At 48.6% G+C, this 26,808-nt stretch overlaps 1 protein-coding gene across 1 annotated transcript in view; it reads left to right on the plus strand.

The window, feature by feature from the left end:
• The window catches only part of MTM1 (myotubularin 1), a 113,585-nt gene that overhangs the window by 63,507 nt on the left and 23,270 nt on the right, over nucleotides 1–26,808 (plus strand). Inside the window, exons 7-9 of the mRNA XM_056130175.1 lie at nucleotides 14,726–14,809; nucleotides 16,966–17,115; nucleotides 21,105–21,293. Coding sequence (XP_055986150.1) covers nucleotides 14,726–14,809; nucleotides 16,966–17,115; nucleotides 21,105–21,293 — 423 coding nt within the window. The remainder of the gene's footprint in view (nucleotides 1–14,725; nucleotides 14,810–16,965; nucleotides 17,116–21,104; nucleotides 21,294–26,808) is intronic.

The following is a 26,808-nucleotide window of genomic DNA, read 5'->3' on the forward strand; positions in this document are numbered from 1 at the left end:
CGCTTACTCCTAACTCTGTGCTCAGGGGTCACTCCTGAGTGTCCAGGGGACCCATATGTGATACCAGCAAGTGAACTAGGTTTGACATGTACCAGGCAAGTGCCTTCTCCCTCTGCTATCTCTCCAGCTTAGATTACATCTTTTAAACAACAGAGCTATATTCCATATGCCCTTTAGCCATTCGCCTGTTGCTGGGCACTTAGATTTTGTTTTTCTGTCTTGGCCCTCTAGAAAATGCCACAATAAATATGAAATGAATTTAATTGTAGGGGTTAGTATTTTCTTTTTTTTTTTTTTTTTTTTTTTTTGCTTTTTGGGTCACACCCGGCGATGCACAGGGGTTACTTCTGGCTCTGCACTCAGGAATTGCCCCTGGCGGGGCTCAGGGAACCATATGGGATGCTGGGAATCAAACCTGGGTTGGCCGCGTGCCAGGCAAACGCCCTACCCGCTGTGCTATCGCTCCAGCCCTGGGGTTAGTATTTTCATAGTTTCTGAATCCAGATGCTTTTCATCCAAAGCACGCCTTATGAAACAAGTCTTCCAGATCTTTCCATTTCCCTGTAGCTGCTTCATTTCAGTGGGCCCTCATTGTCCCCACAACTCTGTGCTCCTTGATTCTCTAGTGGTGTCTCCCAGCCCCACCAATGAAGGCTTCCTGTGAGTTCTCCCTGACAAGGAGCTAATGCCGAGGGCCTCCGCCTGCCTCCTGCCCTTTAGAGCCGTGCCAGAGCCCATTTCTCCCCATTCCATCAGCTTCTTCCTCCAGCCCCCTCACACAGGCATCGTTCCCTTCTTAGACACACACCTTGTCTCCCCGACATCGTAGCCCACCAGCGTCCCCGTATGTTCTTGCCGCACCCCACATGTCTCCTAGTAGCCGCATAGTCCCTTGAGTTTGGGCCCTGTGGGTGCCTTCTTGATGGTCCACATCGCCATCGCGTCTGCCTTGAGGGTGGCTTGATTGCCTCCATGTCCAGTCCCCAGGGGGCCCCTGGCATTGACTAGCACTGTGGTTTTTCATGTGACCCACAGGTAAAGGAAGGTTGAAACCATTGTTCTAGATCCCAGCTTCTTTTTTTTTTTTTTTTTGCTTTTTAGCTCACACCTGGCGATGTTCAGGGGTCACTCCTGGCTCTGCACTCAGGAATCATTCCTGGCAGTGCTCAGGGGACCATATGAGATGCTGGGAATCGAACCCGGGTTGGCCGCGTGCAAGGCAAACGCCCTACCCACTGTGCTATCGCTCCAGCCCCTAGACCCCAGCTTCTTAAAGTGTGCATCGTGACTATAAACTTTAAAAGATCTGCATTGAAATGATCTTCTCTGTGCTTCTCTTTCAGAAGTGTTGGATTCGGGTGTCACATAGACCTAAATCCCTGTGCTTGCATAAGAATCGCTCAAGTGAAAGGGGTCCTGAGTGTGAAAAGCTTAAGGAGCTGGGCCAGAGCCATAGGATAGTGGGGGAGGCACTTGTCAGCTGACCCGAGTTCAGTCCCTTGCACCATGTGTGGGCCCTGAGCCCTGCAGGAAGTGACCCCTGAGCACTGCTGGGTGCGGCCCCTTGACAAAAACAGAAGTTCAAGGCGTCCCTGTTCCATGTCCCCAGGGCTTTCTCTGTGCCCACGTACTTGTTCCTTTCCTCTTGCAGGCTCAATTGTGGTGGGCCCCTTTCTCTCCTTTGTGGGGGGGAGGGGACCAAGCTCCAAAGACAATGTTTTGTTTGGGGGAGAACTTTTGGGGTCACCCTCAGAGATGCCAGGGGGCTTATTCCCAGCTGTGTCCTCAGTACTTACTCGTGGCAGGCCCCAGGAGACCACGGGATGTGTGAGAGGGGACCAGGGCAGCCGCGTGCAAGCTCCTTAGCCCTCCCTGTTTCCCTCAGGCCTGAGGTCGATAAGTGTCTGTTCACCTCCCTCTCCACCAGCCCCCGGGAACGTGTGTCCAGTACTCTACGGGTTTAGGGCCCCGCTATGGCCAGGCCAGGAGGAAACCTAGTCTGCTCTTTAGAAAGGGCATGGCAGCAGGGCGGCCTTGGTCATCTTGTGTTTGCAGTGCTGGGAGTACACCCTGTTCTCCCGCAGTCAAGGCTTGCACTTTGTCACTGAGTCACCGTCCCAGCCCTTTGTGATCTTTGAGATGTCCTAGGTATGCCCGCGATGGAACATTCAGGAAGAATAACTTTCTGTCGGTCTGAACCGAGTGTCTTGTCTCCCCTTCCCCCGTCATGAGTTGGAGGCCTTGGCCTCAGGGCGAAAGCTCTGGAAGCAGGACCTTCGGGCGCTGATTCATTGCATGGGTCCAGGGGACGGGGCCCAGGCTGGGCTGGTGGAGTGGACCTTGTGCTCGGTGTCCCCAGCCTGCCGGACACAGGGAGAGTGAGACTGCCCAGCAGAGCCCGGCCACGCGGACTGCTTGCCTTCCCACTTCTGGGGCTGCCCGAAGGAGACGCTTGTCTTCCCCGCCCGTCCTCAGTGTCTTGTCAGAGGAGCCCCGAGTAAGACACTGTCCAGTCCAAATGTCACCGCCCCCACCCCCAAGTCCTTTGGCCACGTCTGCCCCCTCCCCAGAGACCAGTGCGTTGCAGTCTGTTTCCAGCCACCTGCGAGTCTGTCCTCTCCCCTTGGGCCCCAGTGACACCGACCTCTCTCTGCTCTCCCATGCTTCTGCTTTCTGCACACTCTGTGTCCCACTGATGTCCCTTGCATATCACCCCGGGCTGACTGTCGATGTGTCATCATTGCTCAGTTTCACAGTACACAGTCGTTCCGTTCCCTGCCATCCACCCAGGTAGACCATTATCTTTTTGTTGGCTTGTCTGTTTTGCCACATCCAACTGTGCTCGGGGCTTCCTCCTGGCTCTGTGCTCAGGGATCACTCCTGCTGGGACTCGGCGGGGGCGGGGGGCACAGGGGGATCGAACGCAGGGCAACCTCGTGCAAGGCAAGCACCCTGCACCATATCCTCTCTCTGGCCCCGTCGAGTGGAACATTATCAACGAAGCAGCCTGATGGCGAGAAGCACGCACTACAGAGTGGGCATCCGCGTGCCAGTCCCTCCCATGCCCGCCTGCGCTGCCTGATGAATGGGCGTCTGGAGCCCGTTTCTCAGCGCACAGCCTTGTGCTGGCTGCACCCACCACACTTTAGCCAGTGCTCTGCCGGTGCCAGATTCTCGCTGACCCTTTGCTCTTGGATAGGAGCAGCGGAGAGCCTTGCGTTAGGTATCACTTCGGCGGTGACTGTGGGTTTGTAGGTTAAGCTCCTGGAAGCCTTCCTGAGGGCACAGCCTATGTGGGGCCATGCGTTACCTCACGTCCCGCCCCAGCTTTTGTTCCTGTAGCTGTTGGAGCCAGGTGCTACAGGGGACTCGGTGGGGCTGAGTCTGTCCCCTGCCGGTGCTGGCAGCCCAGCCTGGCCTGGCTTGGTGGCTCCACGCCTGCCTACGTCTCCAGAGCCAAGAAGAGTGGCGCCCAATCTTGCAGTGCCTTGAAGGACTCGCTTTCTTTCATTACCTTCTCCGCTTCTGTTTCTAAGATGCATGCAATGGCAGCGGGGACTGTGAAATCCAGAGTGCTCTTCACATCTTCAGAGTTAGCTGATGAGAAATGGTGACTGCCACCGGGCCCCTTGCACCTGCTTGCCATTTATGATGACACACTGCAGGTCCACGGATGAGGCCACGAACTCCATCATTTTCTCTGTGCTGTGAGGGCTGCTGGCATTTCCGTTTCTGTATCCTCTGTGCCTTACCCCCCTTTTCCTTTCAGCTTTTCCTTTCAGGCCTCAGGTACCGGCTGGGCCGTGCACCCTGCTCAGTGCAGTCTTCCCAGCCCGCTTCCGGGTCTGACACAGTGCTCCTGAAGGCTTTCCCCAGCCACCATTCCAAAGGGGTCCTCGCAGAGTCCTTCTCACACTTGGGATTCAGCAGGCGCCAATCCCGGTGATGTTCAAGCAAGCCACATTGTGGTTCAGTGATTGAGCCAGAGATATGGCACTCCTCGGGTGCAGGTGACCAATGCAGCCGTCCAGGTAGCACTTGGGGGCCTCTGGCCCTATACCTGGCATTGCTGGGGTGCCATCCTGTGCTCGCGAGCAAACCAATGTCTCCTGCATGTGTTTGCACCCAAACCCTGTCCTATCTCCTTAGCCCTTTGGTTTCTCCATTACTTTACTGACTTGCCGTGAGTTAGAGCCTTACAAAGCGTTCATGATGGAGTTCCAGCCATACAGTGATCCAGCACCCATCCCTCTGCTGGTTTAAACTTCCAGCACCAGTTCAGCCACCTCCCTTCTCTCTCTCTTTTCTCTTTTCTCTCTCTCTTCTCTCCTCTCTGTCATCGTAGGCATCATGCCCTGCAATGCAGATGCTGAAAGGTTATCATGTCTATCCCCATACATACTTCCAACACTCACTTCTTTTCCAGAGTGATTACTTCTAACTAACGTTGTCATAATGGACCCTCCTCTATCTTAACTTCCCTCCGCCCCCCACACCGTGGTGGTGATTCCCAGCCATTGACAGTCCCCTGCCCCGTTTTCCTTTGGTGTGTTTTGTAAAATGTTGTTGAGGAGCTAGAGAGATCATACAGCAGGCAGGGAGGGAGCCGTACCTGTGGCCAACCTTGGTTTAATCTCCAGCACCTCATAGGGTCCCTTGAGCACCACCAGAAGCAAACCCTAAGCCCAGACAGCCAGGGGTTGACCCTGAGCACCACCAGGTATGGCCCCCAAACATGTTTTGTTGCTGTTTTTGTTAGTCTCCGTGAAATTGCAGTTATTCATGATAGGGTTTCAAGCATCCATTGTTGCAACACCAACCCCTTCACCAGTGCCCACTTCTCTCCACCAACATCCACCCTCTCCCCATTTTCCTCCTACCTACCAGTCTGCCTCTACGAGGGGCATTTTTCAATAATAAGTTTTTGCACTGTGATTTATAGTATTGCCGCCGATAGGGTTTCATAATAATACTTGACACTTTCCAGCACCTCCTTCTCCCGGTTGATCTTCCTGCACCATAGCCGTTGCCTGCTCCCTATCCTCTCCCCCAACCCCCACAATGCCACGTGTCCTACTGACTACCAGTTCGCATGTTCTTTGTTTCCATTGTCTTTGGACTTTATTATTCCCTCATTATGTGCAGAAGGAAATGACAGAGAGCATTTGTGTCGGTCTCTCTCCCTCTGACCAACTTCATGCAGCATGATACTCTCTGGGTCCCTCCCTGTAGCAGCAAACTGCATGACTTGATCTTTTCTTATGGCCGAGTAATTTTCCATTGTGTATATGTATTATAGGTTCTTTATCCAGCCATCTATTCTTGGACACAGGTTGTTTCCAGATTTGGGCTATTGTGGACAGCACTACAAGGAACTTAGTGCTGCAAATATCTTCACCATTTTGTTTTTGGGACTCGGGGTATATTCCAAGTAGTGGGGTTGCTGAGTCTAATGGAAGCTCAATTCCTAGTGCTTTTCTTTAGGAATGTTTATGTTGTTTTCCCAAAGGGCTAGACCAGTCGGCATTCCCAGCAGCAGTAAATGAGAATCCCTTTCTGTCCACATCCGGCGCCGGCACTGGTTGCAAAACAAATGTTTGGAATTCTTCAGGGTTCCTGTGAAACGTGCGACTCCTGTTCTCTCTCTCCTCGCAACACCATTGTTGATGGTTTCACTGATTTGAAACGCCAGCTTTTCCCACGTGCTGCATTCCTTGAGTTTTGTTTCTGCCTGTTCCTCCTCTTGCATCAGTCACTGTTTGTGCACCTGTAACACTCTCTTAACAAAAAGGCCTTGGAAGCTGTAGTGTCTGCCAGGGAAGCCACCCTTTTCCTTGCTTTTCCTCCCTCATTTTGCTCAAGAAACACTACAGAATGCCTCCTCCAGAATGCATGGCCTAGAGTGTCCCCTGTCCCAAGGAGCACCATTTTCCTGGGTGATGTAGACACACATGTGACTTAGATGTGCACGTGCAGGCAGTCAGAAAAGAAATAAGGGAACTGGTATCCAGGAAGGCTTCTTGGAGGTGGCAGATCCTCAGATGCAGAGAAGTGTTGGCAAGGCAACCATTGTCATGGAGACTACAGAATCATGTGCCAGTGTGAGGAGGATGAACATAGGCTGGGCCACATGTGGATTGGTTTCTGTATGTGAGATAAGGGAAAATCTAAAAAATTCTACAAGGTAAGAAGAGTAAAACCTTTACGTTGGTTGAGTATGGTTGAGGGCAGATGGGAGACTCTAGCCTGGAAATCTAGGTGGAAAGTGGAGTGGGAGGGTGAAATGGGAATAAGGAAGATGTAGTATGCTCCACTGTAAGTTTCCAAAGGGAAAAAGGTGTAGTGGGCCTGCACGTGTGTGTGTGTGGGGTGGGGGACTTGAACTTTCATTAGCTGAGAGCCACCTCCCCAAACCAGACGACAGCGGCCGGCAGCAGATGATGATGGGCCAACCGGGCCCCAGGCTGGTCAGTTGTTGGTTTATTTCTCTCTCCTTCCCAGCATAGTCCGATCTCTTCCTTACTGCACAGTAGTAATTGTAGTTTTGGTCGTAGTCCCAGTCATCAGAATTCCAACATCCAAGTCTCCTCGTAGACCTCAAAGTCCCAAAGTCCCAGTTCTCCTCATCTTCAGCATCTCATCGTCGCCTTTCTAGTCTTCAACATCTAGTCCTCAGCATCTAGTCTTCAGCTTCTAGTCCCCAATGTCTTCAACGTCTCGTCCTCAGTATCCAGTCCTCAGCATCTAGTCTTCAGCAGCTAGTTCCGACTTCCTTGTCCTCAACATCTAGTCTTCAGCATCTAGTCCTGACTTCCTTGTCCCCAACATCTAGTCTTCAGCATCTAGTTCCAATGTCCTTATCCCCAACATCTGGTCTTCAGCATCTAGTCCCGACTTCCTTGTCCCCAGCATCCAGTCTTCATCTTCAGCATCTAGTCCCAACTTCCTTGTCCCCAACATCTGGTCTTCAGCATCTGGTCCTGACTTCCTTGTCCCCAACATCTGGTCTTCAGCATCTAGTCCCGACCTTGTCCTCAGCATCTGGTCTTCAGCATCTAGTCCTGACTTCCTTGTCACCAACATCTAGTCTTCATTATCTAGTCCTCAGCATCTCCAGCAACTCCTCCCCTCTTACCCCTTAGAGCATAGTTATATAGAAATCATGAAGGGTGTGGATACAAAGATGGGGTTGAATATTATCATAACAACAAAGTGGTAAAACCACTCCTTCAGGAGATTAACTCAAGGACAAAATCTCATCTGAGGATATTACTTCAGATTACTAGAAGATCTGCTCAAGGGTGGGATTCCATCCAGGGTGTGTTGGTTTCTTCTTTCCTCAATGAGTTATCCATTTAAATGGTCATAATAAATTTACTTCTTATAATATTTCTAGCAATGTCATTTTGTATGAACACAGTAAGAGATATATTAAGCTTACAGGTTGGCTCCTCCTGGGGACATCTAGCGATATATTCCAGACCACAGTCCTCAGGCCAGGTTCGTCTTTGCTAACCCCAGCAGGATCCTTATTCAGTTACTTCCTTTCCAGTCATGACAGTGTTTGTCCATGATGGTACTCTTAACTTATAGTTAAGTATTATGGCGCTTGGCCTGGCCTCTTTCGATGCTAGGGTAGCTCATAGCTTGCCCTGAGTCCATCCCATCCCTCGTCGGGATCCTGCTTTTAGATTGCTAGGAACTAAGGGCAACTGAGGCTTAAGTCAAGTAAATATGGATGCCCAGAAGTAAATATTATTTTGCAGTCAATTAACTCCCATGTTACAAAGCATAGCATGAACTATCTTCCTGTGTGTATACAAAAAGGACATTGTTAAATAAACCATGCAAATGACATAAAGGAAAAAGAGAAGCAATATAGGATTATTAGTGATTGATGAGATTGTGTGTGCCTCTGTTGTGGGAGAGGCTCAGTAAACCATAAATTCCCTGGGAGAGGAGCAAGGACACCCCAGTGTTATCCAACATTCTATCTTGAGTACACTGAGTCACAAGGTTAGATCAGTCAAGCCAGTGGTGATCAATTAGACCAGATACTTGGGCCAGATACTTGGGCCACATTAGGCCACATACCTGGGCCACATTGGGTCACATACTTGGGTCACATTTGGTCACATACTTGGGCCACATATTTGGGCCACATTACACCACATACTTGGGCCACATTAGGCCAGATATTTGGGTCACATGAGAGCGCATACTTGGGTTTATTTGGTAGACTGGATGTGAGTCACAAGTGTCCTTGGTAAACTGAGTCATAAGTGTCTTCAGGTCAGCCGAGCCAGTGGCGGTCACATTAGACTAGATACTTGTGCCATAGAATTTTTTTATTTTTTTGAGTCATGGTGAGTTACACCATTATAAAATTGTTCATGATTGGGCTTCAGTTATAATGTTCCAACACCTGTTTGGCCATATTGGACCAGTTTACTTGGGCCACGTTAGGCCAGATACTTGGCTTTATTCAGTAGGCTGGATGTGATCATGTGGCCACAAATTGCCAGGATACAGAATTATAGTGAGCGGTATGGCAGATAATCCAGAAAAAATGTCAAATGGTTATGATTGTGGATGGTTAGTAAAAGCCACTTTTTCCAAAATGGTTTCAAGTGACATTTTAAAGGTACTTCCCTGCACCTTAGCTGACTGAATATGTACATTTATATGTGGAAGAAAAACCAACCCAATAATATTAAGCCATCTTCCTGAGGGAAAGTGGTAGAAATAAGACCAAGAGAATTTAACGTGAACGTAAGTGTAAATGGTCATTTCTGTGCCAGCCGTTGTTGACCTTTGAGACTTATGTCAGGTTTGGGAGTTAAATTACTTTTGATGGAATTGCACGAATTACCTTACTGAGTTACATTTGATGGAACTGCACGAATTACTTTACCGTGAGCTAGGCCAAAAATCACTATCGAGCCGGAAGATGATACTCAGAATGATAATAACTTGCCAAGTTTCATCGTTTCCCATAGTTCTGCCGGAAAGCTTCAGGACCGCTTTTCCCGTCCGCCTCACACCCAGCAACATTGGGGTGGCTACTCCGAGCAGTTTTCGGGGCTTCACGTAAAGCTGGAGATGGAAGCCGGGGTCCCACATGCCAATCCTGCACCGCAGCCCTTTGAATTGTCTCCCTGGCCCAAGTATTGGAATTTTTCTCCCCAGCTCTGGTGAAGGCATTTCATTTCTTGTACGAAAGGCTCTTACTTCCTAAGCATATTTGCAGAGATGAAAAGGAGGTTGGTTTACATTTCTTGCTTCCCTGCCCCCAGACGGTAGGGGAAAGCGTTTTAAAAGGCCATTGTCTTCAGTTGCAGAAATAAAACCCAAAGAAACCCAGCTTGCTTAAGTTGTTCAAACTTTGCAGAATTCTACCCGGAGAGAGTGGGGAGCAGTCTGGGAGTCAGGTTTGTTTGGTCTGTTCTTCCCAGAGGCCGAGGGTGCTGGTGACTCCATGGAAGTGACATCATTTGAAAGCTCAGTGAAACCTCCACGGCTCATCTATTTCTCCCCCCCACCCTCCCAACCCCCGAGTCCCACGAAAACGGTTTCCTTCTGTAGCTGTCTTCTTTGGAGGGCCATTTCATTTTTGTACATTTGTTGTTCCCATAACCTCAGACTTAGAATGGTAAATTCGAGGGGCAGGGGAGGGGGCGGAATACCCTCCGCAGGACCCTGCTGACCTGTAGGAGCCCTCATTCTCCAACGAACAGCTCTTCCTCCTGGGAGAAGAGAAATTGTGAATAAGCATCTTTTTGCTTCCAATGGTTCATTGCCATTCCAAGCCGGATTTTTATTTTGATTATTTGGGGGCCACACCCAGCAGTGCTCCGGGGACCGCGGCAGGCCGGGGCTTCAACCTGGGCCTCCCCCATGCGGAGCCGATGCTTTGGCTCTTTGAGCCCGGGCCCTGGCCCTCGCTGGATGTTTTCCGCCAGGCAATGCATCTTCCTACGGTGCCATTATGGAAATAATGGCTAAGTGAAAGCTAAAATTGGTTGTCATTTCAGGGTTGTGCCCCCCACAAGACACAACGGTGGTAAATGTAGCAAAATTAAAATGACAACTTACGTTCTCTTGTGTCAGAGCTGTTTTTATCCCTAGTGTGAAATCAGAGATTTTCATCTCAACTTTGTCCTTTAACATTTTTCAAATGTTACATTGTGCTATTTTTAATCCTGGAAAAAAAAGGCACATGATTGCCTTTTTGAAAGTCTTCATGCTTGGTGTCTTTTGCCTTGTAGGAATCTGAACTGGTTCATTGCCAGAATCCTGATAAATAATCAGATAAAGGAAGACCCCCCCCCACTCCCCAAACCAAGCTGGGCAGCTGGGGGTCTGGTTTCTGATGCGCTTTGGCAGTGAGTGTGTATTTGGAGTCCCTGGTAGTGGTGATGCCAGTGTCAGGGAGCCGCAAGAAGGGTAAACAGCCTTCCAGTCTATTCCATCACCACTTCTTAGGCCTCTGGACGAATTTCAAAGTTCATTTTGTTGTCGTTTTGGGGACCATATTCGGTGGTGCTCAGGGCGTACTCCTGGTTCTACACTCAGGGATGGGGTGCTGGGGCTTGAACCCAGATCAGCCTCTTGCAAGGTTAGCTCCTTACCTGCTCTACCTCTGTCCGGTTCCAGAGGTTTGTTACTCTTGCTTTTCCTTCACGCAAAAGTTTGTCTCTTTGCTTTGGTTTTATGGGACGGGGGCAGATATGGAACCCAGAGCCTCCCACATGCAAGCCATACCCTCTTCCACCAGAGCCACATCCCTCGCCCCAAGACTGCTTAGTTGTTAAAGAAAAACACACCCCAGGCTAAACTAACATGAAATGTTTCCTGAAAAAAACAAGTGTTCTTGTCACTGTAAGCTAATGGTTGAAACATTGGGCTTTTGCAGCTGATTCCGTGTTAGATGCAGTGCTGTGTAAGCCTCAAAGAATGATAAAACCATGCAGTTTGCTGCAGCCTTGTAGGAACTAGAAAGTATCATGAGTGAAGAAAGTCAGAAGGACAAACAGGAGGATCACACTTTTCTGTGGTCTATAGAATAACTGGATGAGGAAATGTACTGGAGTACAGAGAAGATACCCAGATCACCTTTGACCCGAGAGAATAGGGAGGAGAAGGAAAGAAATCAGAGCTCAGGCTCAACACCACTGAAACCGTGAACTCTGAAGTACAACCACACACCTGTCAAGGCGACGGCTGGAAGGGGGGATGTTTGACACTGGTGGTGGGATCGGTGTCGGAATATCGGATGCCTAAGATGCAACTATCAATAACTTTGGAAATCACAGCCCTGTAATTAAAAGACAAACAAATTGTTCTTAAAGAACTACTGCTGTGTATTCCGTGACAAGAATTAGTGAACTCAGGCCCAGAGCAATAGCACAGTGGGTAGGGTTTTTGCCTTGCATGCGGCCAACCCAGGTTCAATCTCTGACATCCCGTACAGTCCCCTGAGCACTGGCAGGAATAATTTCTGAGTGCAGAGCCAGGAGTCACCCCTGAGCATCACTGGGTGTGACCCCAAAAGCCCCCCTGCAAAAGAAAGAAATATCGAACTGCTGTGTGGTTTCTAAATTTTCCTGGAATATTTGTGCCCAATAGGAGTTATGGGGAGCAGCAGGGTCTGCCATTGAGAGCTTTGAGGCACTTAGCGGGCAGGGGGCCTGCTCGCCCACTCCCCCCCTGCATGAGGGTGCTGCCCAGAACATGCACTGTCATTCCTGAATGAGTTTATGAGTTAGGTCGCCTGACTCGTCTCCACCACCACAGGGACATGATCTCGTTGCCTGCTAATGGCACTGGCTTCCTTTGCACTCGGAATTCTCTCAAGCCTCGTAGAGAAATGCTGCTGTGCAGATAGTTTGGGTTCCAGCCACGCCTCTCCTCGCGCAGGAATGCCCCCGCTTACCATTTCCCAATATAAGAGATAAAAGACGATTCCGTGTGAGAAAGGAGATGCCTTCCCCTGAATAAGAAATAGAAAGTTATATTGGAAACGCTGCTGGCAAGTCAGACGGCGCTGATCACGCGGTGGTTGTAAGGAGAAAGCGTGGCCGGGCCTTTGAGGGAGCAGTTCTTTTCTCTGGGAAAAGCCAGTGTATTTCCCACTGCTTCAGCGCAATCGCCAAGGAGGTCAGTTAAAGTGTTGAGCACTCACCCAGGCCCCATCCACGGCTCACGGAGTCCCAGGTTCTGTTTGCGGATGAGGATGGGCACTGTGCGTATGAGTGCCGCTTCCCTGCGCGCCTGTAGGAGGCGCTGTGGCTCCCCGATCACTCCTCCCCAGTACTGCCGAATAATAAAGTGCGGCCGTGGCTTCCACACTGGACTAAAGCAGCCAAGGAATTGCTTAGCTGGCTCTGTGCTGCTCCTAATATGTGGTTGCCCTGTTGCCCATCGCATAGTATCCAATGATGGGGCGTGTTTGCCTTGCACGCGGTCGACCCGGGTTCGATTCCTCCACCCCTCTCGGAGAGCCCGGCCGGCTACCGAGAGTATCTCACCCACACGGCAAAGCCTGGCAAGCTCCCCGTGACATATTCGATATGCCAGAAACAGTAACAACAAGTCACAATGGAGACATTACTGGTGCCCGCTCGAGCAAATTGATGAACAGCGGGAGGACAGTGCTACAGTGCTCCCACCCGCTGAGGGTGCCAAATGCTTTGGGAAGTCCCAGAAGATCCCCGGCACCAAAGGTCCATGGCGTATGCTCTCGATCAATTTTTACCTTACACCTTTTTCTCCTCAGTTGTGGAGAACTGGACCTGCTAAATGAGACTTTTTGTTTGTTTGTTTGGGGGCCCCACCTAGTGATGCTTGCTCTGCAGTTACTCCTGGCTCTGCACTCAAGAATCACTCCTGGTGGTGCTCAGGAGACCGTACAGGATGCCAGGGATCAAACCCAGTTCGGCTGCATGCAAGGAAAGTGCCCCCTGCCCCCCTGTGCCTGCCCGCAGGCCTCACCTTTCTGAAGATTATCTGGATGCTGTGGGAGGGAACTCTGGTGTTCGCAGTTGTGGACGGATTGTGGGCTGCTTTGATGGAGGACAGCCGAAAGGGCCATGGGAAAGACTTGATCTATTTGTACTTCGAGTGAGATGGGCGCAGTGGAAGGACTTTACCTCACGTAGGTTGCAACACCATTGCTCTCACCTCACGGATGCAGAGAGAGCGATAGAGGACATGCGGGACGGGGGTCATTTTAAAAATCCAAATGACAGTGGTGGGCATTGGGCCGGGGTGGTCGTGACAAATGATGGGGATGCAAAGAGAAGGAGGGGACTGGCATCTGCCGCAATGCAGTGGCCGTGGGAGGCCTGGGGAGTGGCAGTCAAGGGCAGGGGACTCCTTGTCTCGGGGTGTGGAGAAGCCGTGTGGGTTGCTGAGTGTGGAGCGCAGGGTGAAGCCTGGAGACCCAGAGCTCCTTGGGGGCCACTGGCTGCGGATGGTGTGGGAGCCATGAAATTCCAGCAATGTATTATGCCCAGGCAGGGAAGGGAAGTCCGAGTTCCGTCACTCCACAGAGCTCAGGGCATTGCTTCAGTATTCACAGAGACCAGTTAAAGAAGAAGTTTTTTTAATATCCTGTCAGTTTTTAAATAGATGAACACATCGTCGCCCCCTTCGGGACGGTTGAACTGTTGAATTTTCGTTGTTTTTCTTTTTCTTTTTTTTTCCCCAGATGACTTTTTTTTTAAATTTTATTTATTATTTTTTAACTTTTAATAGCCTGGCAAGCTCCCCGTGACGTATTCGATATGCCAAACACAGTAACAACAAAGTCTTCAATGGAGACGTTACTGGGTCCGCTCGAGCAAATCGATGAAAAACGGGAGGGCCTTTACCTTATAAATAGTGAGACATCATGGGGTACAGTTGCAGACTTACACATTTTTGTGCTTGGGTTTCAGTTATACAATGATCAAATACCCATTCCTCCACCAGTGCCCATTTCCCACCACCACGGATCCCAGTATCCCTCCCACCCCCCATCCCCCCATCTCACCCTGCCTCTGTGGCAGGGCATTCCCTTTTGTTCTCTCTCTCCTTTTGGGTCCTGTGGTTTGCAAGAGAGGCATTGAGTGGCAATCATGTTTGGTCTATAGTCTACTTTCAGCATGCTTCTCCCATCCTGGGAGGATCCTCCCAATACCCTTTATTTGGTGCTCCCTACCCAGATGACTTTTACCTGGTTAATTGCTAATACCATTTAGAGTTGATTGACACTTTTGGGGTCTGAACACAGTTTTCATGGTACATCATTTTCTTTAAAGAAAAAAAAGACAAACTAGGGGGCTGGAGCAATAGTACTGCAGGTAGGCCATTTGCCTTGTGCGAAGCCGACCTGGGTTCAATTCTCAGCATCCCATATGGTCCCCCGAGTACCACCAGGAATAATTCCTGAGTTCAAAGCCAGGAGAAACCCCTGTCCATCGCCCGGTGTGACCCAAAAAGAGAAATAAAAAGACAAACTTAAAGTACATGTGCAGCTGTAGAACAGGGTGTCAAATGATTACTATCCCAGACAGAAGGCAGCATAAGTCTTGTGTAATTTCCCACTGCTTTTTGATGACAGTCTCAGTTTGGGTTGTGATTCCACGGGCAACAAATCTGTTGGAAAAATAAAAAAAAAATCCACTAGACTGTTTGTTCCTTCATGCCAAACAGAGTTTAACTTCTGCTTTGATCTTTCTAGCCAATGTTTGCATTTTTAAACGAAGAAAAATTTAACGTGGATGGATGGACAGTTTACAACCCAATGGAAGAATACAGAAGGCAGGTATGTCAATCAGTTCTGTAGCATGTGGTGATTGTCCCACACGGTGACAGTGTTACTGGCCATGCTCTTTGACAGTCGGTAACACCCTTGCTAGAGAAATCTCCAGTGGCAGTGTTGGCATAACGTGGCATAACGTATTCCTTTTACTGCATGATCTTTGAGCTCCTTTCGTAGTCCTACCCCATATCCAAGCAGCAGTGAAGGCTAGGTGGCTAAATTCTGTTTCCTTCCCTTCCAGAAGAGCATCAGTTATATGTCGCTTAGGAAGGGAAGCAGATACTAGCAGTGTCAAACTTCTCTCCTTTGCAGTGTGGGAGTTGCTATCGCTCTGTCTGTATATTTAGAAGTTTAACTATGATTAGCTGTTAAACTTCAGTTAGTGTCATGGTTTGCAGATTCAAATGAATCCCAACGTCTCTTTCAAGAAAGCTTTGACAGATGTCTATTATCACTGCTGAACAGATCACATATACAGAGGATGTATATTTTTGCTCTCCTGTAAACTTCACCTGTATGCCTGTTTCTGTGCTGTAATGAAGGCAAGAGATGTGGCACCATGCTTGTTCAGGAAAAGAGGTCTGCTGTGGCATTTCCCTTAAAACAATTCTGTGTTCTTCTCTAGGGGTCAGTTTGAGCTTCACTATCTGCAGATCTATGGGATGGCTAGCAGTGGGGTGATGGACTTGGTCCTAGTTCCCATTCAACACAGCTCTCCAAATTATTGGGCAAGTTTGTTAAATGAGTTCTGAGTCAAATCCAGCCCAGTACTTTAAACGAAAGGGAAGCGAGGAAAAAGTCAACCCGGAGAATCTTTGCTGTGACAAGAACCTACTAAGCTCCATCTCCATGACCAAGGCCCTGGGCTGATTTCCTTGCCCATGGCTTGCATCAGCACATTCAGTATCCTGGAAGGCGGCTCTGGGCACTGGTATTAGAGCACCGGTGTGCCCTCTGCTTCGAGAACTCAGCTTTAGCCCTTGGAGTTCTCAAAGGCTGCATATGCCTCCTATTGAGTGCTCTCTATTCTGGGTCACTATGGAGCAGAAGATAGACCAATTAAATAGTTGGTATGCTGTGCAGACCTCTGAGCATTATGTATGAAAATATCTATACTGATTTTTGCACTGTTATTGACAATAAAGACTTCTTTTTTAGATCACAGCTACTAGCTTAAAACAGAACAGTTCCTGATTTTTAAGATTGCATGCCTATATGAACTTTGAAGGTATTTTGTTCTAGACTGCCTTTATATTCCATCTCTTTTTCTTAAAACTTTCTGATGGGACTTTTAACCCTCTAATTGGACTCAGCATCAGACTCATCTGTTTGGTCCGTGGTCTATAGGGCCAGGCCTAAAGAAAAGGTACAATGTCTGTCCCCAAAGCAAGCACCCACGTAGGTTACTTGCGTGTGTGTATTTGTGTATTTGTGAGTATGGGGAGAGAATATTCCACCACCTCTGAATCTTGTCCCTACATATTAACTCCCGTTTTGATGGTAGACGGTGGGATGGGAGTTACCTGCCTTGTCTCCCTGTTACATTAGCTGTCTACTTAGAATGCAAATGCCGTGTTTATCCTACAATCTATAGGGCAATCACCCATCCCAAGCAACTTGATTGAAGAAACTCTCAGGAGGTGGCGAAATGAGCCTCCCCAGAGGGCTTTTCCTTGCCTTCCTTCCGTCTGTGGTTTTCTGCATAAACGTACCCTCTTCCTGTATTGGAGCAGACTGGAGCCTCCACTCCGTATGGAGTGAAGAGAGCAAGCTACCACTTCTCCTCACTACCCTTCCCAAGACACAGATTAAGATGGCAGGATGTGCTGTGTTCGGGGTGGGGTGACGGGTAAATCTAGGATGTTTCTTTGTTGTCCAAGTAGTAAAGAGTAGTTTAGAAGTAAATGAAGCTCTCAAAGTCAAGAGAGAAACTCTGTTTACCAAAAATAATTTTGATTGATGGCAGCCACCAGTGTTTTGTCTCGTGTTCTTCTGTTGTCTGGATTATTGATTTGGCTCCCCAGTTATCCCTCAGTCAAAGGTCACTACCCATGGTGAGAGAAGCATGTGCAAATTCCACTAGAGAGAGACAGGAGACCCACGCCCAGGGCAGAGATGAAGTCAGACGCTACTAACTCGGACTTCCTCTTTTCCTACAGGGCTTACCCAACACCCATTGGAGAATCACTTTTGTTAACAAGTGCTATGAACTGTGTGACACTTACCCTGCCCTTTTGGTGGTTCCCTACCGCACCTCGGATGACGATCTCAGGAGAGTTGCGACTTTCAGATCACGAAATCGAATTCCCGTGAGTATTGCCATGCAGGCCTTTGCTCCAAGGGTGCCTTTTAGTCCCGGCGAACCGTGCCATCTAGGTGGGTGATGCCCATGCTGAGAAGAAAAGAAGGGAGTGCAAGCTGCCTGGCAGGAGCTCCCAGCCATCGCGCTGGGAGAGAGGGGTGGAGGAGGAGCCCTGGGTGGTTTATGACTTCCTACACACCCTTGCACACGGCAGGCACTTGATCAGTGTTAACTGAGTCCCCACACCAGGAATGCACTCCCTGAGGTCAGAGAGCACACAGAGCGAGCTCCTGGGTCTACTTATACCCTTGGGATAGCTGCCCTTCCCCTAGTGTGCAAGCTGCCTCAGAACCCTTGGCCAATGGAACTTGAGTGCAGACTATTGCCGACAGTCTACTTCTGGTATTATTGGACCTAGTTCACAAAGTTCTCTTTGATCCCCAACTGTTTATGTATGTGTCAGGCCACTTCGTTTGTGTCCATAAATTTTAGGAACTAGAATTTAGAGAATCTTCCCCCTCTCTGTTAATTTTCAGGACATGTCATAATAAGCACATTGTTTGGTTTGAGGTTTTTTTTTTTTTTCAAAGCTGGAAAACAAGGGACAAAAAAATGAAGATTTAATATCACCTTTGCCTTGAACTTCGAAGTCTAGACATTCTTTCCCTTAAAAGGATATTTGCATTACTTTGACTACTGTCAACATAATACCATTATAACATTTTAAATGATTTGCTTTTCTAATTACGAATGCTGTTCATATCTTTTAGATATAGATTGTACGTGCAAGTAGGTTCTTTAGCTCATTTTGCTAGAACATGGGGCTAAGGAAACTAGAGTTACACATTCCTCCTCACCTCCTCTATTTGGACATGCTTTTCTGTGTCATGACCACAGACTGAGCTCCTGCCCTGGCCAACTGTCTTGGTAATGCGTTGTCTTGCTCGCGAAGAGAACTGAACCGGAGTAGCCGTAATTACTTTCTCAATTAGCATTTACTGAGTGTTGGCTGTGTCAAAAGTTGTGAGTGCGTGTGTGTGTGAGAGAGAGAGGGGGAGAGAAGAGAAGCAGGAGAGGGAGGTATGGGAAAGGAGACCTCTCTAGGGATTTGAGGACATTCAGAGGAATAGCAGTCTCAACCAAAACGATGCAACTGTGCTCAGTCTCCAGTGCCCAGGCTGCCATCTTGGCCCTAGAGTGCTTGTTCTTGGTCAGTGAGAGCGCACTATAGAACAAGTCAAAGGCTTAGCTTCTAATTATCTTCTTGAAAATTCCTACTTTATAAAGACCACCAATTAGACATTTGACAAATACACAGCTAAGCTTTCTATGGCATCTTTGTCTTTATAGATGTTGTGCTTGCTCATGTTGAAAGTAGATCTCGTGCTCTTTCTAGCACACCTTCTAGCCACCTGTCTTTTGGCTGTGACCCCAAAATTGTTTGTGCTTTCAGTTTCAGTAGTTGCTCCTCAGTTCTTTGCAAAAGGCCACGTAAAAATAATGCAAGAATTGGTAAGAAAACAATCTGGAAATGCTGAGCACCGAAAATGTACAAATAGAATAGTACTGGAGAATGAAATCATCCACATGCATTCAGGTTCCCATTACCAGATACATATTCCTCTGGTCTCAAACAGGTTTGTCCAAATATTATGGGAGTCATTAGCATCTAAGGAATCTAACCTTATTTCAGATGGTTCAGAAAAATCCCGATAAGCAAAATGGAGTCTGCCGCCTAGTGAGAACCACTGTGACCGTTCTAGTCTGTGGCTTTAGCCTTGCCTCCGTGCATCCATGTTTGTCTTTAGGAATCCATGAACTTACTCAGTAGTTTATCGCAGCCTGTGTTCTCACTCATCTTGGAAAGAACTTTGCATCATCTTGGAAAGAACTTTGCATGCTGACTGATAACTGCATGCAGATCTACCCCTTTCACTTAGGAAACTCCTACTTCCTTTTTCTATTTGCTCTTCCAAACAAGGCTGTTGTAGGACAACTCTCAGTAGTTAACTCGATGTGTGCGTTCATTTTCTTGGGCTGCTGGAAGTATGTCGCACACATACTCGCTGACATGTGAAAGTAGCTGCATGGTACCTGGCCAGCTTGAAGAGCGGCAGGCATTCGGAGAGGGAGCTGAGACCCCAATGAAGGCATATGATGGGTGGAACTGAGAATCTGCTGCTCCTGAGCCCCGTTTCCTGCCGTGGCTCCAGGGGCCCCTCAGCAAAGTGTGGAGCCGCCTTCTGGCCAATAGTACAGACCTCGGCTGTGTAGCAGTGTGTGCTTTTAACATTGGATTTATTCGTTGCATCAGTTCATTTGTTTGTGCAAGTGTTTGAGGGTCTGGCAGTGCCTAGGAGCTATTCTTGGCCCTGTGACCCCGGCAATATTCAGAGGGACCTGCCAGTAGCTTGCAAGGCAAGAGCCTTTCTTCCTGTATGCTCTCTCTGGCCCAATAATACTGAAATAAATTTCGTTTGTTTTTTGTTTGGGAGCAATACCTAGTCGTGCTCAGGAGTCACTCCCAGCAGTGCCCTGGCGACCTGCAGTGCCAGGCATAGAACCCAGACCTCCTGAATGCCAAGCCTGAGCTTTTAGCTGTGTCTCTGTTCCCACTGTCTCTGTTCCCACTTTTTTCTTTCAAAAGTGATTATCAGGGACCAGGACTGTGAATCAAGTGATAGAGAGACCTAGGATCCATCATTCCCCGCACCATATGGTCTCTCCCCAGCACTGCTGGCTGTGGCCCTAGGGACCCCTGGAACTATAGGAGGAGCTCCGGACCTTGGCACTGCCAGACATGACCCCTGAAACTCGAGCACTGCCCTCCAAACAGTCTTGTAGCAAATCAACTCGTTGGCACGCCGTGAGCCTGGACTGCTGTGTACGGCAGTGAGACCTCAGCAAGCCTCAAACAGTTGAATTGAAAGGGACGTGGGAGTCTGTGATCTCTGGAAGCCCAGGTCTTGCCTGCTGGGCAGTGCTGGCCTCATCCCCTGTATAGATTAGAAGATAAAGGCCAGGCAGGCTGGGGGAGGGGGTGGCAGGACGGAAACTCGGGTCCTTGGTCGTGGGAAATGCACCCTGCTGGAGGGATGGGTGTTGGAACATTGTATGACTGAAACCTGACCATGAACAGCTTTGTAACTGTATCTCAAGGTGATGCAATTAAAAACTTAAAATTTAAAAAATTAAAATAAAAAAAAATGAAGATAGAAACTAAGCCTTTCCTGGAGTGAAAGACTCACTCACAGATGAGGTTCTGAGCCTGTGGAGATCGGCTGTGAGTATAGTGGCGATTGTACAATCTTTTTCTCAATGTTTCCTGAGGTGAGGCCAGGTTGTGGAAGTGCTTCCCTTGTATAGAGAAATGTCTGCTTTAGAACCAGCTCAAAGCACTCTTCCTGGGAATCAGCTGTCCAGGCCACCGTTGCCTGCTTTCAAACTCCGTAGGCTGTCCTGAGAGCTTTCTCACCTCACGGTGATTACTTGTCTTCATGGGAAGTTCAAGAATTGGGACTGCTGGGGAAATGACCTGAAGGTATGGCTTTGGACTATGAGGCATCTAGCACACCAGGGAGATGAGTCCCTCATCTCTCTGTGTTGCTGTTGTTGTTGTTGTTGTTGTTTGTTTTTGTGGTTGTTGCTAAAGCAGTTTCGGGGTGATCACAAACCCAATGCAAGCTTCGGGATTGCAAGACTCGCCTAAGCTTTTTTCCTCCTTTGAAGCAGTAGACCTGTTTTTAGCTGAGAATCCCTAGTAGGTGGTGCTAACTCCAGGAAGCTGAGTAAAGGGATTGGTTATTCTAATTGTCTCTTCACAGTCACCACTGTTAAGTGGGTGTTTCTGGGCACACACAGTGAAACAGCAGGTGATCGCATTTCCCACTTCAGCAAAATCCAAGGCACTTCATCGTCCCCGCGAATGCTTCACTTTGCCTCAGGCCCCTGGGAGGTTCTGGAGGTTTGCCTTCTCATGTCTGCACTCAACCACAGGTGCTGTCTTGGATTCATCCTGAAAACAAGACGGTCATTGTGCGCTGCAGCCAGCCTCTTGTCGGCATGAGTGGCAAGCGGAATAGAGATGATGAGAAGTATCTCGATGTGATCAGGGAGACCAATAAACAAATCGCTAAACTCACCATCTACGATGCCAGACCCAGTGTGAATGCAGTGGCCAATAAGGTAAGTGCATTTAGCGGCGAGATGGGAACTGGCCTTCCTGGGAAACCAGCGTTGACAAGTGTTTCTTTTGTTTCTGGTGATGTATCCGCATGGGCTGAAATCAAGTACAGGTTTGAATTAATAGGCAATACTTGCTTAAGTAAGAAAACCCATGCACAGAGCATAAAAGCAGGCTGTTTTTGTTGTTTGGTCCATTGGTTTTTAGAACACACCTGGCGATGCTCAGGGCTGCACTCAGGGCTCACTGCTGGTGGGGCTTGGGGAATCATATGAGTTGCTGAGGTTCAGACCCAGGTTGGCCATGTACAAGGCAAACATCCTCCCCACTGTACTATTGCTCTGGCATAAGTAGTTCATTTTCTGTGTTTGGGGTAGGAGAGATCCACGCCCAGTGGTACTCAGGGCTTACTTTTGGCTCAGGGCTTATTTGTGGTGGGCTCCAGGGATCATATGGGATGCCGGGGATCAAACCTAGGTTGGCCATGTGCAAAGCAAGTGCCCTACCCACTATATTATCTCTCCACGCCCCCCCATAGAAGTAGTTTTAATCACACAATGTATCTGAGCCAAAATTGAGTACATTACAGTCAAGTGGAAAGAACCTTTATATATTGAAACATATGATATATAAATATTCAGTACATGCTAGTTTAGGTAACCTGTTCGAAGTAGCACTTGTGTTTATGGCTTTGATGTGCAAAGTTACTGCACCTTCACCACCAGTAAAGTGCCCAAGACCACCACTGTCCTGTCAGTTCTAGCCTGGCCCTTCATTTCTCCCACCCCCTCACTCCACTGCTTGGTATTATTGTTTGATAGACAACGGCCACCGCTTTTTCTCATTCAGTATTGTCTATTCTCTTGTCTTGTTTCCCTTTGTCCCTCTGTCATACTTTGCTTAACATGATCCTTTCCAGTTCCATCCAGGTTGCAGCAAACTGCAAGCTTTTGTCTTTCCTTGCAGCTGCATAGTATTCCACTGAGGATAGATACCACGGCTTCTATACCCACCCACCTGTTGTTGGACTTTTGGGTTTTTTCCCTTTCCTGGCTAGTGATGAAGCTCTGGAGTGAATTTAAGGCCACCCAGCTCGTTTGGAATGAGTGTTTCTGTGTTTTGCGGGAGATGCCAAGCAATGGGATCACTGAGCTTTATGGGACTTCTGTTCTACCTATTTGACAACTCTCCATACTGTTTTCCTTTTTTCTTTTTTTTTAATTAGTGAAACACCATGAGGTACAGTTGTAGACTTACAAATTTTTGTGCTTGGATTTCAGTTGTACAATGATCGAGTACCCATCCCTCCACCAGTGCCAATTTTCCACCACCACGGATCCCAGTGTCCCTCCCACACCCCACCCCCACAATCCCACCCTGCCTCTGTGGCAGGGCATTCCCTTTTGTTCTCTCTCTCCTTTTGGGTGCTGTGGTTTGAAAAAGAGAAATTGAGTGGCAGTCATGTTCGGTCTATAGTCTACTTTCAGCATGCATCTCCCATCCTGGGCGGATCTTCCCAACACCTTTTTTTGGTGCTCCCTTCTCTATTTGAGCTGCATTTACCCCTAGAGTGTGTGGCTGGCCTCCAAGTCATGGAGTAACCCTCCTGGTATTTATCTCGACTATTCTTGGGTGTTAGTCTCTTATTTTGTTACTTTATGTTCCCCAGATGAATTCAGTCTTTCTATGTCTGTCCCTCTCTTTCTGACTCATTTCACTTAGCATGATACTTTCCATGTAGTACCACTTGTATGTAAATTTCATGACTTCATCTCCCGAAGCTGAATCAAGAAGATCTAGAGTACCTGAATTAGATCTATTAACATCAAGGAAATTGAAACTGTAATCCTTTTTTCTTATTTGGACCATGCCCAGTAGTGTTCATGACTTAGCCCTGGTTCTGCACTCGGGTCACTCCTGGCAAGCTCGGGGGACCATATTGGGAGTCAGGGATTGAACGCAGATCAGCCACTTGCAAGGCAGATGCCATCCTCACTGTACTCTCTCTCTGGCCCCTCTCCATACTGTTTCCCACAGAGGCTGACCCAGATAACATCCTCACCCACAGCGAATGAGGGGGCCCTTCTCACCATAACCCTGCCACAATTGCCATATGCGCTTCTCACAGTGGGAAGTGAGAGTTCACTGCCATTTTGATTTGCGTTTCCCCAATCACAAGTGACAAAAAACACTTCCATGTTGAAAACACCCTTAGGTAAAATATGGCAAGTGTATAACTGTGAGATGCCAGTCTCCTGCCCCTGCGCCTGGCTGTCCTCGCTGGGGCCCCTTGGAGGGGAGAGGGTTGAGCTTTCCTCCCCGCCCCAACCAGGGCTCCGGCAGCCGAAGACCTCCAGGACCAACCACCACCATGCTGAGACCACTCTCCGCACACATGAAGGTACCGGCAGAGGAACAAAGGCATGCGGGTCCCAGGGCTGAGATCTCCAAGCCTACTCGGATCGGGGCTGAGCATCCTCCACCCAGATCCTCCGAATTCCAGTAGGCAGGGGTCACACCCACCAAATGGCCCCCTGGCGCCGTGTAATTCCATCAACGGCCAAGACTCAGAGACTATAAAACCCAGCTCCTGGAACTGCTCCTGGAACATCTTATTATGACATCTTATTATCTCATTCCTACTTTGGACAAACTTGCAGGCTATCGAATGTAGCCTGCCCACAGGGCAGAGTCTGGCAAACTCCCCGTGGCGTACCCAATATGCCAAATACCAGTAACAATGAAGGCTCTCATTCTCCTAAAGAGCCTTGAATATAGCACTTTCTTAAAAATCTCAGGGCTAGGATGAAGGGGACGTTACTGGGGCCTGCTTGAGGCAATCAACGAATAATAGGATGGTCGTGATTCGTATAACAGTGATCCACTTAGACTGGGGCCAGCATCAAGCAGAGTCTCGCTGGGGCACTGGAAACAGTTGAGGACCTCTTTCAAGAGATACACTCCAGAGGCATCTGTGAGGACTTGGAGGAATCTGTCACTGAAACTCCGATCTTGTCACTGGCAGGGCTCGGAGGACTCTCACATGGTGCAAACATCAAACCCAGGTCAGCTGTGCCTCAGCCCCAGCACTGTCCTCCGGCACCATGTGTCTGGTGTCACTGGTTGCAGAAGCTCTGTAGGCCAGGTGCCCTGCTCGCTGCCGCTGCAACAGGTCATCATAAACCTCAGTGCTCCAGAGGGTGGCGACCGAGCAGTGCACACTCATCTCCTTTGTCCATCCAGTGGCTCCTGTTCCATTCCACTTCTCTCTCCTCCTGCTGAAGTCACCTGTCCCTCCCAGGCACTGTCTACCTGTGGCCTACCTCAAGCGTTCACCCCATTCCACCTTCCACCTCTCAGAGGGTTGCTTTGCTGTCAGCTGTGGCCTCCATGTTGGCCTCTGGAGCGCTTTGCTTTGCCCAAGATTGTCCTCTGGCCCCCTCAGTTCTTTTTTCTTTTCTTTTTTTTTTTTTTTTTTGCTTTTTGGGTCACACCTGGTGATGCACAGGGGTTACTCCTGGCTCTGCACTCAGGAGTTACTCCTGGCGGTGCTCAGGGGACCATATGGGATGCTGGGAATCGAACCCGGGTCAGCCGCGTGCAAGGCAAACGCCCTACCCGCTGTGCTATCTCTCCAGCCTCCCCTTCAGTTCTTTAATGACACAAAGTTGAGAGCCGGTAACCAGGCCAGCCCTCAAGCGCTCAGGTCAAAAGCGTTGCTCACTCAATGGTGAGCTGGCAGGAAGACCCCGCGTCCCATCACATTTCTTCCTGGGAACCCCCTCTGTGCGCCGCCAGCAGTAAACATGGGTTTGAAATGCCATATCAAGCAATCAGGAAGTTAAATCAGCAAGAAAATTTGAAATTATAAGTAAAACACTTAAGAAATTAAGTCACTTATGAATATCAGCATAGATTATCCTAGTTTATATTTCTATCCTTGCGAGAGAAATGTGTGGACAAAACGCAATCATTCCGTGTATACATTTAGCCTGAAATAGATAGGATGGAGCATTGGAATGAAATATTAAGTACTGGGGGATAGGACAGGCGGTGAGGTTCTTGTCTTGCTTGCAAATGACCCAGGTTTACATACGGTGCCCTGAGCATAGCCAGGAGTGATCCTGGAGCACGGAGCCAGGAGTAAGTGCTGAGCATCACAGGGTATGGCCCCCAAACCAAATAAATAATGAAGCATTTAGAAGGAGTATTTTAAAATGTTAAAATATACGACGTACCCTCGTTATGAAAATGCTGGAGGTCCTCGTCAAAGCAAAATTGTAATGCCTCTCTAGCATGCCAGAAATATACTTGGGTTTCTAGGCGTCTTAGGACCGAAAAGAATAGCCGAAACCTATGCTGTAAAGCTCTTGCCGTCATTCTTGGCTCCCAAAGGGGGTGGGGCTGGATGAGAAAGGTGGCGGGACCCAGTGAGTGTGCTGGGCTGCTCTTGGCCCTTGGACGGGTGGTGTGATGTGCTCACACAGTGCTCCTAGAACATACACACTCTCACAAGCCAGTACTACCCCAATAAAAATGGGGCAAGAAAGATGTGATTTTCTAGAATAATCTATTTCTACTCATAAGCTGTAGCTGGCATTGAGAGAAACACTTACATAACCCTAAATGTATTTGGTGTGGCGTGCCTTAAGAAGGAAGCATACTGGATTCTGAATTTTCAGAATTGCAAGAACATAAAGATCCCCGTGTCATTCTTGGAAACTCACACTCAGGACCCTCTCCTCCCCTGGCAACTCTGCCCAGCCCTCTGTGGCATAGCAGTGGGCCCTGAGACCAACACAGTGTCCTCTAAGGGGGGCTGGGTTGGGTTTTTCATTAAAAGGCGGGAAGCAGCAAACAGTGAATTTCAAAACTGAGCAGACATGGAGAATTGGAACTTTGGGACAGTCTAGCCGCACTTGACTTTTTGATTTGCACCTTCCCAGTTGTTCTCCTTAGACCAAATTGTTCCCTCCACGTGGCTATTGAGAAAATTCCCCTCGCCAGTGTGTCTTGTCTGCTGTACCCAGCAGCCTCACACCATTTTCAATTTAACAAACAGATGAAGCCCCAGGGTCACCCGGACCCAGCACTGAATCACAAGGGAAGTGGATTAATAGCCGGTTTTGCTTGAAACCTCAGCCCTGAGTAATAAGAGTCCTTTTCCTTTCAATTCTGCCACATATCATCTTCAGTTACTTATGAAAGAAGCTCTGAGTTGAGTCTCTGAAAAAATTGCCTTAGCTATTGAGAAACCACATGTGCTGTGAAGCTGGAGAGAGTGATACGTGCCAGGGAACTGTAGGCTTACAGGAGGAGAGACACGGCCTCACTGTACCCTCCCTGGCCAGTCGTGGGCACCTCTGTGCAGTGGCACGGTGCCCTTCCTTGACAAATGAGAAGTCACTTCATTAACGAGTCACTTTTTGAAGCCAGCACAGTGAAGCTTGGCAGTCTATTGACGCTGCGTTTAACCGCTTTGAAAGACATCTTTCTTAGTTTCCAGACCCTGCCTCT

The sequence above is a fragment of the Sorex fumeus genome, unplaced genomic scaffold (genome assembly GCF_029834395.1).
Source record: "Sorex fumeus unplaced genomic scaffold, SorFum_2.1 ptg000075l, whole genome shotgun sequence".
NCBI classification, from domain to species: Eukaryota; Metazoa; Chordata; class Mammalia; order Eulipotyphla; family Soricidae; genus Sorex; species Sorex fumeus.